We start from the raw sequence: 16,702 nt of genomic DNA, 5'->3' as shown, positions 1-16,702 counted from the left end.
CGCCTGGATCAGACCTTGACTCCGGCTGCCAACCCTAAACTACATAAGTCCTAAGTCGTCAAGTCCCCGCTCGCTTCGTCGTATTGTCCAACTTCAACTTTCTGCTTTGGCCAGCCGGTGGCCATCCATTCCCCACTTGTCCTTGTGTTGAGACGGGCTGGGCTATTAGGCATCTGTCAAGCTACTAAAGGTAGATAAAAAGCACAACTCCGCATTCGTAAATTGTCATGGGCCAGTCCTTGTCAAGTAGCATCAGCATCTTTTGAATTCCTTTTTATTTGCTTAGTGTAACATAACCCCAACCCTAGTTATTGTTTGAAACTAATATTGCTACTACAACTCCCGTGTAACATGACCTCTTGTTGTCTGTAAACATTAGGTCTAGTCTAGGTTGTAACAGTTTAGGTACATCTACAATACTACCTACTTTCATGGAGCAAGTACCGTATTGATTTTGGCTATTTTTGTGTTTTGCTTTCCCAGTACCTGTTAAGACAATGCACGTGCAGGCCTCATACCCAACTTCCTTTTCACCCAGATGAATTGAAGGGGGCCTCAATATAACAGGACCTTGCTTTTGATATTGACACTATTTAGAATTTCAATCTAAAGCCCAGCCTTGCCTTGCCATACACTCTATAGTTAATAGCCGCTAGGATAGGTCCCGGAATTTGCGACCTTGTACTTTTTTTCATCTTACCTTTTCAAGTCTTTGGTTTTTTCTTTCGTCTTTTTGGCTTTCCCATGTTTTGATGTAAGCTTCTGTACACATATTTGCCTCCTACATGATACATGTTATTGACCAGGCTGAGTGCTAAATTTGAAAACATGCTGTTGCAGTATGAGCTGAGGCATAAGAAGCTGCGTCAGATTAGCCCCATAATAGGCTTAGAAAAGCAACATCTGCCAATCATAATGCTGAGCTGAATCACATATAGCTGATAACACTAGTTGTTGTGTGTAATTGCCCGGATCGGAAAGTAGCTCTCGTCAAGTTCGTTCCTGCCAGAGAGAGCACATCGCCTTCCCATCAAGATAGATACCACGTAACTCGTTAGGGACAAGGCTGAACATCAAGTCCGTAGTTTTTGCCATCTCAGCACCAACTCTTCCTTTAGCATATCCGCATATGAATACCATCTATTCTCTAGTAACTGATTCTTGCCATCTTATTCATATCAACTTTTGATTCCGACCCCTAATCCTCATTACACGCCTAGCCTTTAGTTCTTTACTGTGTCTTGTTACGCCACGCCTTTTGCCATCAGACAGCCTCCAGCTTTGACCTATTTATTGCTTGTGATACTATTGCCCACGAGAAGAACTTCGCTTCAAGGTCAACTGCTTGCTTGTTCTATTCACGGCTAGATGCATAAAAGGGCATAACTAATTGGCCTTCTCTCTTCTTCTCACAGTTCCATATTACCGTCTACTATTCATTTTGACCTTCCACCTCTATCTCATCCTTTATACTTGTCCCGCCTTGACCTGTATTGTTTTCAGGCTTTAAAACCGCTTCCTGCCACAATGTTTCGTCAGGGCACATGCCGCCTCGCTATTATGCGTTGTGGATCAACGTCGTTTGTCATTCTGCGACTAATGTTGTTTGCGTCTGCTGTAATTGTGGCTGGGGTCTATGCTATTGACATCAGCTCGGCTATGGCTGCTAGACAGGCGCTACCAGGCATCGAATAGGTGAGTTAATGCCAATTGGCCACACCCACTACACAAGCCTCTCTAGGATGGGTAACCTTTAGCCACTGCGCGACGCTGCTTCTGACAACTATCCCTACACTCCATCAGGTTTTCGCTGAGGTTGTCGCTGGCCTGTCTTGTCTCACCGCTCTGATCTATCTTATTCCTCATGTTCCCCGGAGTAATCTTGAGGTAGCCTGGGACTCAGTCTTGGTAATCCTCTGGCTAGTCCTAACCGCCCGATTTGCTCAAGGCTACCTTGGCCCCGAGCCGAGGAAGCCTGGTCCTGATTATGTCCGCCTCCGCTGGTCTGTTTATCTTGATATGGTGGGCTTGGCGCTGTGGACAGTTGACGCAATTGCGGTTTTGATCTACAAGGCCATCAACCGCGAGAGACGCTCGCGATTCGCTGGACAGGGCTCGAAAGCTTGATCCGATTTGATCGATGTGATTTGGCCTGCTTATACCAATGAAGGTTTGATAAATCAAGGCTTGGAGCTCAGCCGCCGCCTGGTTACCATCGGAGAATACGGAAAAATAAGGACGAATAACGTCATCCGCATGTGACACGACATAAAACACGAGCATCACTGGAATCTAGCGGCTTCTCTCATCACGCAGTCTTCTACCCTCCTATTCCAAGGAAGACACTCAAAATCAAAGTATGCACATAATTTCATACTCTACAAGACAGCTCATAACGTAATGCAGGCTCCTCTCCTACCGTTGTGACAATGTATCGCCTAGTACTACACGTGTCACTGACACCTTTGTAAGCGAAAAGAAAAAGAGGGGGAAGATAAAACAACAAAGCAAGTGGCTAATAGTTTTGGGGTAAACCATAAAATATGCATAATAATATAATATACACGTAGTGGTACAGTAAGAAAACATGCCCAAAAAAGGGAAACGAGGGAATCAGCCAAGGCTAGTCTTTGGATCAATCTATAACGGAACACCAATGATCAATACAAAAAGATTCCCGAACTGTTGGCCTGTATTTCAAGGAACGCTAGTAGGAATCTTGACAGCGCCTCTCTTGCGGTCGTAGTTGGGCACGCCATACTTGTGACCTATAGCATCTCTCTTCCGGCCTAACTTGCCAACATTCTCAGAATCAAAGTCCTTAAAGCGGAACTCAAAGCGGTCTGTATGGACGCTCGTGACACACGCCCGGTCGGTCTTTAGCTTCTCCTCCATACGACGATTCAGGTCCGCTTGATTTTTCTCCGCCCTCTGACGCCACATATCCATAGCCTCAGCGCGTGACATCTCATTCGAGATCACTGCCTTTTCAGCATCAATTAGCTCTGTGTGGGGTGAGCGGCGCTCAGGTGTCAGCATGATAGGACTGAAAGCCGAGGCAGCGTCTTCACGCGTGAAGGCACGGGATTCAGCAACGGGCCAGAAGAGTTGCTGTAGAGTGTGGCCGTGTGTGTGGATTTCATTGATGGGCTCATGGGGCTCATGGGGTGCTGTTTGTGGGTCTTTATTATTCGGGATGAAGTACTGGGTCTGCGGGAGCATGGACATGATGGCCTCGCTGTATGGCGTAGCAAGCTTTTTGCCCTGAAGAAGCAGTCTTAGTGTTAGCACAGCAGGGGAATATGAAAAAAAAACTGGGAGTGCATGTATAATGATAGGAGTGTTTATAAAGGAAGGGTGCTTCTTTCAGGGGTTTGCAATGACTTTTGTAACCATGTGTTACGTCTTAAAGACTAATCGAATTTTTTTGCATCTCATCATTGAAGCGGTGATGAACTAGGGATGGCAAATAGCGGAGGATAGAGGGGAGAAAAGGGGTAATTTTTTATAGGATAAAACTCACATTTTGCAGCCATCGCTTCTCAACCTCTTTCAACCGGACTACAGCAGCCACTCGCCTAATATCGACACCCATATCGGCCGAGACAATCTTCAAAGCCTCGCCTTTTTGCGCTACTCGGCGCCAAATCCACTCGCGCGCTGGCTCACTCAGCACCGGCTGGCTCCGGAATTGGGGGTTGAGGGGAAATGGCTGATCAGTATGTGGGCCGAGGTAAAAGCCGGACGAGCGATCACCACCATTGCTCTGACGCTCACGCCACCGAGAATCTAGCCGGTCTAAAAAGCGCTTCATGTCCTGGCGGCCGAGTGTACGTAGTCCACGTTCGCGCAGCATCGGGTCCAGACGGCCTGCGCATGAAGAGGATGTTGAAAGGTGGCGCGTGATAGTGCTACTTCTGTGCATGGGAGATGTCTGCACAGAAGCCTGGGCTGTAGCCCGTAGGGCGGTAGTACCCAGTCTAACCGACATTTGAATGTTGGCAAGAAAATGGGAGAGAGGAATAGCCTCGATATTGTGATCAGTCAAAGCCGCCCCGATCTTGCGCAGGCAATCAAGCCTCCGTAGAAACGCTGGTGGGGAACAGCGGAGCTTTCGGGGCAAAGCTGGGAAGAAGAAAAAAAGGAAAAAGAAAGAAAGAAAGGGAAGCAGAAGGTTTGGTGGTTTGCTGGGGCTGATATAGGTTGCCGGAGGTGAAAAACTTGCGAGTCTTGGGAAGGATGGAGTTGGTTGTATTAGTCATCTAGCACGTGACATAAATATTGGACTCCCTGGTGGGGTTATAAATGGGCCTATCTCTGATTACGTAAGTTTTTACGTGTAACCGGGGTCCACTAAATGTACTACGTATGTGACTTGATGTGGGAGAAGGGCTTTCGGATATGTATTACATGTGAAAGTCAGTGTGGGACATGAGGCACTGAAGTGACAAGGGACTGTTCATCATGATAAACTATTTAATTAAGCTGGCCCGCCTCTGTTAATTTAGTACATCATAAGTTATCTGTTATAGAGAGATCAATAATAACTAGCTTTGCAAACTCTGGGATGACGCATAAAGGGATTTCATCCGCTGGAGTGGCAACACTCCTATCGCCAGGCAAAAAAAACATGTGAAATCGTATCGTGCATACCAAACGACAACTCTGCAAGAGCTAGAGCGCAATATACGCCCTGACTTAACCCAACCGAATATCCGGGCTATGGTAGTCATTATTCGCTTATTCTAGACTCTTAGTATTCCTTGAGGCTGGTCTAGGCTCAATTCTCTCGGATTGTACATAATACGGGAAAATGTTGGACAATAGTTGTGGTGAATGCATGGGGAATCTACAGATATCTTCTCAAAGCATTATATGCTACGATATCTCGAAGGGTTTAGCCATATAAAGACTAACTAGCTGAGATATAATAGACCATTCAAACACTGCCAATTCAAGAGCTCAACTCATCGTCTCAATCATTTGTATAGGTGGTATTGTAGTACTAGCCGTATGAACAGAGAAACGAGAGGTCTATGGAGGTGATTTAAGCTATGTTATAATACAATAAATGGCTGGTGCCGTTAGGAGTGTGCTTGTTTGCTTTGAAAGATGCACCCTTGTTTGCAGTAGCTAAAATAGCCGTATTAACCAAGCTTTATTGGTAATAGTTACATGAAGAGCTAACGTAGCCCGTACTACAGGATATTGTATAGAGGTAAAGTGGCCAATGTATCTAATAGGCTTATGTATATTTAGGCGAAGTACATTGGCTCCAGGCCCACAGAGGGATAGAAAAAGGGAAGAAAGACATCTTTTTAAATACATGGTGACGGAAATGGTAGGTAAAAACAAGACATAATACAAGTTCATAAAGACATGAGAGGTGCCAACAACAGCAGCAGTAGCTGTTTTCAAGGCAAGTAACACAAAATATAAGAAATCTAACAGAGGCTTTTAGCTAGTCCGCTGACGGTGCCAGCTCTTTCTTCTTCTTGCGTGATTTCGGTGCCGCGCGTGCCTTCTCAGAACTAACACGCTCGCGTTCCTCCTCAACAATGGCCATGTTCTTCCAGTTCGCCCAATTGTCAAAGTCGATAAGGGCTTGCATGCAGCCCCATTCAAGAATTTTCTTTTGTAGATAGGGGAGATTGACGGGCTAAAATGAACACAGGTGTTAGTAAAACAAAGGGTAACACAATAGTTTGAGTGAGCAGAGAGCTATGTATACCTTTGTTAAGAAGTCGTTGCAACCAGCTGCTAGGGCTCGCCGTCTGTCGCTTGGAAGTGAGCTTGCCGTAAGCGCAACAATGATGACTTGTCCCTTGTGCATCTCAGGATTCTCAAGGATATCGCCAGGATCTCGTGGCTCTTCAGTGAGTTTATGATTGCCCCCGCCAAAGTCAATACCGTGTTTGGTGATCTTGTTGATACGTTCCAAACGGCGAATTTCCTGTGTAGCCTCGAGGCCGTTCATGATGGGCAGTTGGATATCCATAAGAATCAGATGGTAGCCGCCCTCACGCCATTTCTGCACAGCCTCTTCGCCAGTAGTAGCCTTTTCACGGCGGACATTAAGACGGCTTAGAAAGGTGTGGATCAACCGCATGTTGATGGGGTTGTCCTCGACGATAAGCACGCGGATAGGCGGGATGGAAAGCGGGATGGAAAGGTTGGGCGGCGGGACGGCTTGTGCTGGCTCAGCTCGGTCTCGTTTTGAGCCTCCTTTGCGGGCAGCCTGGCTTGCTGAGGGTGTTATCTTGGATTCTGAGTCTGGCTGATTTGTAGTAGTAGGGCTTGCCGTGATGGGTTTAACACCAACCAAATCTAAATAGAGATAAGAGTGGAGGATGTTAGGGATTAATCATGGGAACTACAGCGTCACGCAAAAACACTGGAAACACTTACTGTTGGCCAAATTTCCACCAACACCATTTGCCGATGTTTGGCTGTCTGTCAATGAATCAGACTTGGCTTTGAGATTAGACTTTGCAATAGGAATCTTAGAAGCTCCAGAATCCTTTGTGTTACTCCCAGAACTTCCTAGGGCGGTTGTTGAGGTTGTAGAGGCATTTGCATCAGCGGAATCAGAGGAGGTAGATGGCGGAGATGTGCCAGGTGAAGTACTAGGAGCTGTAGTGGTAATGATGGTTGGAGGGTTTGCCAATGGGGGGATAGATCCTAAGTCAGTAGTAGTAGAATCAGTAGATGTGGGGATATCACCTGCAGTGGCCTTTGAAGGGTGAGAAGCGGGAGGGGTAGCAGGCGGTTTAGAAATAGAAGATCTGGGACGAATGGGGTTTGGGGTAGCTGTACCCGTGGGGTCATCAGAGGGAGAAGAGATTTTACCCAATGCCTGGGTAGCAGGAGGGGCTGCAGGAGGCATTGGCGGGACTGCTTCAATACCCTGCTGTGGTAAACTATTTGTAGATTGCATGTGACGACGCATACGCTGATCATCTCGTGGCTTACCCCAACGGCGCGAAGTAGAGCCATTGGGCGAGGCACCATGCACAGGAGGGCTCCCTGGCGGTATTATAGGGCCGGAGTGGGCCGGAGGAAAGTATCCGTCTGAGTCTTCATTCGGTCGTTGAAGATAGCGGGGGGAAGCTCTATTCATACGATGTGAAATATCGCCAATGACAAGGGCCTCGTTGACAAGCTGGCCATTGGGGTAGGCGGCCTGGATGACATCCCATAGGGGCTCTTCAGGGCCAAGCATTCGCACCTTGTTGGTCTTGCGCTCGTGTAAACAGAGCGTGATATCAGCCGAGTCAAAGCGACGGCCAAGGGAGTTGGCAAACTTGCGCAGAATGACATCGCGGACGGAGTCAACGAGGTCATCCTCGCGAACGACGACTTGGGTTGCTGTGGATTCGGCCTTTTTCACCCAGACTTTATGGACTGCGTGAGAAGGCCCCATGGTTTGAGAAGTAAGATGATGCGAGTGCGGAGGATGCATTACAGAAGACAAAGAGATATGAGGTTGGAGGGGGGGGTGGCTATCGTTATCGTGGGTGTCGTAATCTTGGTCTTGGTCTTGGTCTTGGTGATTATTGTTATTCTTGCAGTGACTGTGGTACGAACCACCTGATTCTGCGGATGGTTGCTGAGATGCTGAGGCAGTGGCAGATTCTGATGCCACTACAACTTCTTGTGAAGAAGATGATGATGACGCCAGGTAGGACTGCTGGTGCAAAATGTTCTGGTGCTGCACAGTAGGTGCAGATGGCTGCACAGAGGCTGGGGGTGTTGTGTAATAGAGGTGTTTCTTAGCTGTTGGCGGGGCCAAGAGTTCTCGGTGTACGTAAGCCGGGTCTTGGATCGGGGCCGGAGGCGGAGACGGAGACGGAGGAGAGGCTTTAGCGTTAACGGGGGTTTTGGTGATTACGTGTGAATAAATTGGCGCGGACGGGGAGTTGGGGAGGGGCAATAAGGCTGAGGCTGGGGCTGGGGCTGGGGCCGAGGTTGAAGATGGAGATGAGGCTGGAGAAAAAGACAACTCCTGCGGTTTGTTAATGCCACTACTCCCAGCAGGAGCAGTAATAGTAGCAATAGTGCTAGCGGTGCCAGCAGCGGGAGTAACAGCTTCGGCCGAGTTGGGAGACGATGACGTGGGGCTCCTCACGTCGTTTGAGTGGATGGTCGATGTATAATCGGGTTCGGGTTCGGGTTTGGGTTTGGAGTCAGGTAAACCTGTTGAATCTACGTTCTTTCCGCCGCCTATTTTCTGGGGTCGGGGTGATAGCGTCTCGTGAGATTGAGAGGCTCTAGTTGGGCTTTTTATTAGCGGGTCAAGGCCAAGTAATTGGAGGAGAAAGAGAAAAAAGGAAGAAAAAAACAAAAAAAAGACAAAAAATATCAACACAGTTCAACAAAAAATCAGGAAATCAGGGGACAAAAATCGACCTTGTTCTACTCGCTGTCAACAGACCCAAAAATTCACAGCATCTTATTGGGCAGGATAGAAGCGACGTGGGCATTGGCTTCTGATGGTGTCGATACTGCTCCCGTGCTTTGCTCTGGTCTGGTGATAAAGCCTCGATGCATTTGATTTGTCGGAATGGCCTGGAATGAACGCTAAGTTGCAGTAGCAGTAGCAGTAGCAAACACCAGAAGGGGGATGGGGAAGAAGGAGGGGGGGGTGGGGATAAGCACAAACAAAGAGCAAAGGAGAAGAGGAGGGGAATAAAGAGCGAGGGGGAAGAGGGGGGAGAGAGAGAAAGAGAAGACATGGTGGTGGGTGGGAGGAATGGAGAATGGGAGCAAGGAGCAAGGTTCTGCGTAAATACATAACAAACTGCTAAAGAAAACAAAACTTACTCGTTTCTACCTGCGTCCACTCCAGCCTGGTCAACCAAGTCGTTGTTGCTTCTGCTGCTGCTGGCATGCGACCGGTGACAAGTTGTAGTTGTAGTTGTAGCTGTGATTGTTGATGTTGATTAGTCAGATATTTTTAAGCAGCCATGCGTAAAAAATAAGGGAGCAAGAGTTTGCCAAAATAAAAAGGATGGACAAAAACAGTCAAGACAATGAGAACAGCAACTAGGCAAGGAACAGCTAGAAATGAATGGAGAACGAGTGAAAAAGGCGATTATTACCAGAAGCTACTGTTGTAGGTATGATGGAAACCACTGTCTCCAGAGTCCCTCCTGTAGTCGGCAACCATCCGCTCCCTGAACTCGCAGGCAATGGGACAGTCCCGTGATAATGGCTTCCTGAGGAAGGCTGGGGCTGGGAGTGTGGGCGGGACCGAGTCTGTGCCTGTGTCTGTGTTTGTGTTTGTGTTTGTGTTTGTGTTTGTGTTTGTATCTGTAGGTGTGGTTGTTGCTGTTGCTGTGGCTGTGGCTGTGACCCCCACACGTTCTCCGTTTCCTGGCCTTTTCTAAGCGGCTGCGCCTGTGACTGCGGCTGCGGCTGCGGCTGCAGCTTCTGTCTCTGACTACCCCAACTTGGCCGTAGGCTATCTCGTCGCGACCGCGTTGATAGCACTGAGCTCCGGCTGGCTTGGCTACTAGCAACTGCAGCATCGACACCAGGAGATGCAGGCAATGACTCGGTCGAGTCGGGCTCGCCGGTGCTCTTGCTTGAAGTAGTGGATGTCCAGCTGCGGAAGCGGGTCAAAAAGCGGCGGGCCATTGTTCAACAAGAATGGGGGCAAAAAGAGAAGCCAGGAGGAAGAAACGACAGAAGTCCTGGCTTGTCTAATAGGCACAGACAAGGAGGAGCCCGTAGCCGTATGTGCGGGAAAGCGCTAGGTGGAAGGCGGGAAAGAGAAATAAACAGCACCAGGGAAAATGAGCAAGAGAACAGATAGACGGACAGGACTAAGCAGGAAAAGGCAGGGCGGCCATAAAGAAGAAACAAAGTAAAGAAGAAAAGCATCCTAGAAAAAGAAAAGGAAAAAAGAAAAGAGCAATGCCGAGATTGAGACTGTTGGTTTATATTGCCCTTTTGATAATGCCATGCAGGTCGGATTTGCTAAAAAGCTAATATCTCCGTACCATGTATGGCAAATGGTATGGCGCGGAATAGTACATATGTTATGTGCATATATGCACATGTGGATGTACACATGTATGGGCGTATGTATGTCCTTCTGTAGCCTAGTTGCAAGTCGTCCTGTCTCTTTTTTCGACTCTGCTTTGTTAGGACCGAAATTCAGATCCTGAACAATAACCTTGTTGTAGCAAGAGGTGGATGCTAATAATAATAATGATAATATGGGGGAGGGGGCGGATGCGAGAGCATGGACATTGGATTTCCTAGGTGGGGCTTTGTTTTGGCCTCTGAGTTTGGACTCAGATTCAACAAAAGCACGACGAAAGGGCAAAAAGAAAAAATAAATTGAGAGGTGAGGCCAGCTATCTAGAGGCTAAAGTAGACCAGCCAGTAAGTGTTTGAGCATAAATATCCATCACAAAGCTGTCCCTCAAGTCGAGACGTTAACCCTAAATAAATCACCGAGCCCTAAGATTCGTTTAACCGGTTTCTGAGAGGAAGTTTCCTGTTCGTTAACAACATCAACGTTGATTAGATGAGCTAAATCTACATGTTGGCTGATAGTGCGCACAAACAGACAGCCTTTTGCTGTCTTCAGAGCATTCACCCTCAGCTATTAATCTAACTATTTTCTTTCCGTCGCCTTCGTGTAGCTATCTATGCCTTCACCTTCTGGAGACCTCCTTCACTTGAGCTCCTGTTCAAGTTGGCCTATGTTTAACGCAGGAGAGCAATCAACATGTCGACATGTTAAACCCATAACTTCTTTAAGGAGTCTATCTCCTGCCGCGTTACTCTATAATTGAGAATAGAAGGCGGTCAAGCTGGGCAGAAACTTAGTGGACACAACAGGCTTATCATACTACAGCAGTACAAAGTCTAATAAACCCTATCACACCCTAATAGAAATGGACTTGACGTCACAGCTTCTTTAACGTCGTTCCGACATTGTTTGTCTTTTCGAGCTATGTCCTTGAATTTCTAATTGTCTGTTCGACATGTTGACTAAACTTCCGGTGCAGCCCAAGCCAAATACCAATTCTGCCGGAGCTATCACAAGGTCTAGCAGACCTCGGCCTCGACCGCGCTCGGCCTCATCAGCTAGGCTGATCCAGGTACAAAACCGGAGGCGGCGGTACGTCGAACTTCACACGAAATATCTTCATAATAGCGAGCACGAGCTCAGCAGTGCGTATCCATTTTAACCCATTACACTAAATCAAGGTTGCCTATGCTTCTATATCCTGCACTTTCTATCCGCTCTACTCTTCGCTTTTTGTCTTGCCTTATTGTCACAAGTCTCGGGCCAAGAATGCTATTGCTAATCGTACCCGATTTAGATCCCATTCTCTATGATTCATTAGTCCGTCGGCATCTCTCTCCTGCCCAACGCGAAGCGGATGGCAAGGCAAAGGGGTATGCACGAACTCTGGAGGGCCATTTCGTGCGCTCAGAAGCAAAACTTGCAAGTCTGTGTGATGCTAAAGATCCCTCCATAGACGCAGATGCAGAATCAGATGTGAAAATAAATACACCAGATGTGGGCTCCTGCTCTCACCCCCAAAGCAAATTCTGGTCTACTACACAGTGGTCTTTAGACCATGACGTCGATATCTTCTCCAACCCTACCCGGCAACAGCCTTACGTCCCAGGAACAAACGCTGCTTCCTTTCAGACCCAGGCACTCCAGCTTTGGCATGACTTCTTGCTTGATCGCTTTGTCGCAGGGTATGACGTGGATTTCAATTATACACTAGTTGATGATGACGAGACGTTAGATGAACTAGTGCAACGGGATGCTGAGGAGGCGTGGTTTGATGATGAAGAACCAAGCGCAGTAAATAGTAGAGGGGGGGAGACAGGTATCCAAGATTTCTAAAGCTGAAATGGGGCTAATATAGGGCAGGGACTGTATCTAAAATAAAAATGTTTGAACGAAGAGCTGACTACTATACGGAAAGGAAGTAAGAGCTTCACACGGCCTACTTGATGGTAGTCACCGCCATTGCCGTCGTCACCGCCATCATCATAATCACTGGCATCGCCGCCATCACCGTTATTGACTTCTTTCACCTCCACCATCTACATCCAGACCTGCTCTACCCCCACCCTAAGTCGGTTCAAGCTTTCCTCGTAGCGGCTCGGACTATGATCCATCAGCATGCTTGGTCGGAAGCGAATTTCCTTGAACCGCGCTGGAACGTCTCGCACATAGCGTAGTACAATGCGTTTGGCAGGTGACCCTAGAAAGCCTTGGACGGTCGATCGCTGGCCCACATAGTTCCGCCGCAAAACGCTTGTACATTCGACTTGAAATACCTCCCCTGGTGGGAGAAGCTTTTCACTCTTCATCGATCCCCGAAGAGTCTGTAGTAACGAGATGGCCCACTGTGGCCGGTCACCATTCGTCACTAAGGTATCCTGTGTTCCACTTAGCCCTTCAGCCGAAGAACCGTACCAGCGCCGCAGGAACTCGTTCTGCAGTTGTTCTGTCACATACTTGTTTAACGCAGCGCGTGCGGAGCTTCCCTCGCTCTTGAAAGCGGCGGAGAGAGCCTGGAAATCATGGAGTACGCCCAGTGACAGATACGGCACGACATCATTACCATGAACTACTGACGTTATCAATCCACGTGTGGCCTTTTGCATCCGGCGGCACATCGTGCTTGGCGCGCCATAGGCATACACATGGATGGAACGGCCAGATGGAGGCCGCAGATGAGCATGCTCATCGCGCGTTTTGGTCTTTGAGGCTGTGACAAACCCAAGTGTACGTGGGTCAGGGTTGGGCTCTGCCAGCATCACGCCTAGCAGTGCTGTTACAGCTCCACCTAAAGAGTGGCCAGTTAATACAAGCCCGTAGTCAGGGAACTCATCTAGTGTCGCCTTCAGAGTTGCTAGAACTTTGCCATCTTCGCCATACAGCAAGCGGCGAGCTGATGCGTGAATACCCTTATGCACTTGGAATTTCTGACTACGCCACTGCATTTCGTCGTATTCACATGTCAAGTCTGTGAGAACATCCTCAAACCCAAGAGTACCTCGACAGGCTAAAACTACAGCCTTGGACTCGTGATCTAGCGCAATATAGTGCACTAGAGGCACACTTGATCCAGTGCCCACATTTCCCTCAGAGTTGGACCCTCCCTCAGCATCAACAAAGGAGGCTAGGATAACACTTTCAGGTGGAATGTTAGTGTGCTGGGCAAAGGCACGAACGTCTCGATGAGTCTTGTGGGCTGCTGGCTCAAACCTTGGTCTTTCTTCAGGCGAAAGACCAAGATAGCGGAGGAAATGCGATCCGTATGAAGCCGACGAAAACAGAATGTATCTCGTGATGTTGCGCAGAATGTGGAACCGCGGGAAAGTAGTCTCAATCATGCCTGTCCTACGGAGAGACTTGAGAGCCTCAGTATTATAGGCACTGCGCTGGTGATATGATGATAGGGAGGAAAACACTAGAGAAGACTCGGAATCATTGGTTGTCTCAAGGCTATAGATGTCTGAGTTAAAAACCTGGGGATGTCTATGTATGGAGCTAATGTTTCCCCCCATTGATAGACCATGACGGCTACCCAAAGACCTAGACTTCTGGTGAGCCCGAGGAGTCATGGGCGAGGGCGACAGTGACGGCGAGGGTGAAGGTGACGGAGATAATGACCGCATTGTAGAGTAGTTTCTGCTCCGTGAAGAGATCCTAGCTACGTCTTGGCGAGGTCGGATAGTAAGTGCGGCGGCATTCGCCTTGCCACAGCCCTTGCCATTGTTATTATTATTATCCCTTGGCATAGGGGGAGGAGGTCCGTCTGGTACGCTAGGATATTTCCGATTCCCAGCTTCATCGGTGGGAGAGCAGGGGCTTCCTTGAGGAGCAGTAGTGGAAGCAGGACACTTGGAGGTTGAAACGACTACATCCCTTTCAATTGCTTTATCGCCTCTCATAGTAGACGGGTTCTTGTTGTTATCACCACCTGAGGGCAAGTTTGCCAAATATTGGTCCTTTTGTAAAGCCGAAGACTTGGACGCTTTCTTGTGACCTATTTTTGTATAATGATCACTAGAGTCTCTGTTCCAGAGCGAAGAGATGCTAGAGGCAGACCCTAACTTCAGTGCGTTTTTGAAACTGTTGCGCTTTTCCGGGAACTTCCAAGCTGATGGAGATTTCTGTTTGTTACTGCTGCTCGTTGTCGGTCTTGTGAACGTCTCGGGGTCCCTGCGCTTAGTCTCCTGTTTACTACGGTCTCTCAGAGAGTCTACAGAGTAACGACTGGACCGAAGAAAAGGTTTTTGGCGGGGGGGATTGGCTGACATCTTTGACGGAGACTTAGGATCTGGCTCTAAAACATCTGGGGCTGTGGGATGAGAGCCAGAAAACGGGGATTCAGCACCTAGAAATCCAGGAAGATTTGTAGTAGAACCCATTGTAGAAGATGTGGACGGCGAAGAAGCAACGGGAGAAAATCCCAATGGCAAATTTTTAGTCGGTGTTGCGCTAGGGCTGAAGATATCAGGGCTAATAACATTCAAGTCCGCTGTAGTCTGAGGTGGTGATGGAACAAAGGTGGAAACTGAGTCGGCAGCTGTTGATGGCCGACTAAGGACCTCCATCATTGGCCTTACAAGTGGAGGAGAAGTGTGCATTGCTGACGGTGCTTGTGGCAGAAAGGATGGTTCAAACTCATTTTCCATGCTTCCGAAGTCGGTAGCAACAGCGTTATCCAGTGCATCGTCCATGATCTTTTCTGTTGCTGCACTGCTTGCCTCACTCCGTTGAATGCGATATACAATGCGATGCATGTGGGAACCAGGGCCTGACATGGACTGTTGTCGAACAATGACTGCGCCTGGGGGGGGAGTTAACTGAAAGTTTGGGGTTGTGCTTGTGGGAATGTCAACAGTAATCGTTTTGGTTGTAACAGTGTTGGTAGACACAAGCACCTTGGCATTAGCAGGCAGCTGGGCTGTAATTTGTTTGTGTAATGCGGCCTCGGCATCTTCAACATGACTTTGTGTAGTCATGGGAATATGATCCACAGCACTCAGAAAAGATGAGGAGGCACCAGGGCTGGTGCCAATATTCCGTGCTTGTCTAGTTCGGTTTTCATATTTCCCCTTGTGACTTCCATACAAACTAATATCGTGAATATCATGGATATCGATGCGCACGCCATCATCAAGCACAACAACATCCCATATCATTTCGTCAATCTCGTTAACATGGTCGCCTTCCTCAGTCAAACGCAGACACGCGTTTTGCAGGTAGGCAAAGGCGGCCATGGAGATCAGCAAGTCCTTAACTCCAACAGTTTCCCCCTGAATTCCAGTAGCAGGGTTTCGAAATTCTCTACGGATCAAGGCAATGATACTAGCCATGGCCCTGGAAGAGTCCGTTGAACCGAAGAACTGGTTAAGCACAGTCAGGAAGACTAGAGTGCTATGCGAAGTTGTCTCGACCATGGTAGAAGATAATCTGAAGCTTGCAGCCACAAGAAACACCAAGCAGGTCATTCCTCTATACAAAGCATCCAGACTCGCTTCTACAACGGGCTCGACATGTCCCACGGCCAGCGGAAGACCTGCTATTTGCTGGACATCTCGACCAGCAAGGTACATGGCCGTTTCAAGGATGGACATGCCCACCCCAAGACTGGACACAGTTGTGGTACGAGCGACATCCATGCTCCAAGTAGTGACTTTTGAGCTTGCCCGAATCAAGGTGCCTGTGGTCTGAGTCATGGCAGTTACGGCAAAGGCCAAAGGGCCCGGGAGCAAAGTGGGGCCGTGTGGAACAGGAAGCAATGAAGCGGCATTGGCCTGATTTTTTTGCATGGCGGAAGACATGTTGAATAAGATTTTGCGGATGTCAATGCCAGCGGTCGAGGAAGCGACAATAAACTTGTGACCATAGATGATAAGTTGTTTGCTTATGGCCCTCTTCAATCTGATTAAGAAGGCTGGGAAACAACAATAAAAAAATATGGTTGGGGTTGACAGTGGAGCCTGTAGAGGATGAACCTCGTTGAAAAGATTGAGAAGTCGGTGAAGGGGCAAGGCCAAGGACAAAAGATGATGGCTCAAAATAAGGGAAGGGCTGCTGGCATAAGAAAAAAAAAAAGTGAACAACTAGGTAAGACAAAATAAGGGAGAAAAAAGAGAATAGAGCCTCTGAAGCCGAGGATAACTTGAAATGGAGAGAGAAAGAGAAGGCAAAGTCTGAATGAATGCAAACGCATATCGGACTTGGGACTTGAGCTTCTGACTGTTGCTAGGACCCAGATCCACCCAACTAGCCTTGGGAACTGTGAGCGTGCATTGCGCGTATGCATGCATGCACGCATGCGTATTGATGCAAGAATGTATTTAGCACATGTAAACAGGTTCTCGAACAAGATATAAACTACATATATGGTAAAGCAAAGCCCAAGATTAGCTAAACGCACAAAAAAATAGAGAATGATCTGCAGAGACAGGAGGGACAGAGAAGGAGACGAGCGAAAAGGCGATTTGTATGAGGCTGGGCGGGAGGCTTTATCCGACAGGCCACGATCGAAACGAGCCACTAGTCATTGGGTTGACATGTGAAGGCGTTGGTCCAGATCACCCTAGGATTAGGCAGAGTCAAGCAAAAGCAAGTGTATAGGGTTAATGACCCCGAAGACCTGCATAATTGTTGAACTAGCAAAAGTGGGATGACGATTGG

At 48.1% G+C, this 16,702-nt stretch overlaps 3 protein-coding genes across 3 annotated transcripts; 1 reads left to right on the top strand and 2 right to left on the bottom strand.

The window, feature by feature from the left end:
- Window positions 1–1,560: 1,560 nt before the first annotated feature.
- HOO65_060704 (uncharacterized protein) lies at window positions 1,561–2,127 on the top strand (the record flags this gene model as incomplete). Its single annotated transcript, XM_071004080.1, has 3 exons — window positions 1,561–1,617; window positions 1,671–1,695; window positions 1,742–2,127. 3 exons carry the CDS (start codon window positions 1,561–1,563, stop codon window positions 2,125–2,127), a joined length of 468 nt encoding a protein of 155 aa, XP_070858054.1.
- A 570-nt stretch (window positions 2,128–2,697) lies between these two features.
- Window positions 2,698–3,991, bottom strand: HOO65_060703 (mitochondrial 37S ribosomal protein mS45; the record flags this gene model as incomplete). The annotated part of the gene is made up of 2 exons (XM_071003919.1): window positions 2,698–3,264; window positions 3,524–3,991. The coding sequence occupies 2 exons, from the start codon at window positions 3,989–3,991 to the stop codon at window positions 2,698–2,700; spliced, it is 1,035 nt and encodes a 344-aa protein (XP_070858053.1).
- Window positions 3,992–12,084: 8,093 nt separating this feature from the next.
- On the bottom strand, window positions 12,085–15,843 carry HOO65_060702 (Sn1-specific diacylglycerol lipase beta; the record flags this gene model as incomplete). The annotated part of the gene is made up of 1 exon (XM_071001206.1): window positions 12,085–15,843. One exon carries the CDS (start codon window positions 15,841–15,843, stop codon window positions 12,085–12,087), a length of 3,759 nt encoding a protein of 1,252 aa, XP_070858052.1.
- Between the last annotated feature and the right edge of the window lie 859 nt (window positions 15,844–16,702).

This window comes from Ceratocystis lukuohia (genome assembly GCF_044167205.1).
Source record: "Ceratocystis lukuohia strain C4212 chromosome Unknown Supercontig6_pilon, whole genome shotgun sequence".
Lineage (NCBI taxonomy): Eukaryota > Fungi > Ascomycota > Sordariomycetes > Microascales > Ceratocystidaceae > Ceratocystis > Ceratocystis lukuohia.
The sequence above is the reverse complement of the archived record's forward strand: the minus strand, read 5'-3'. Positions and strand labels throughout refer to the sequence as shown.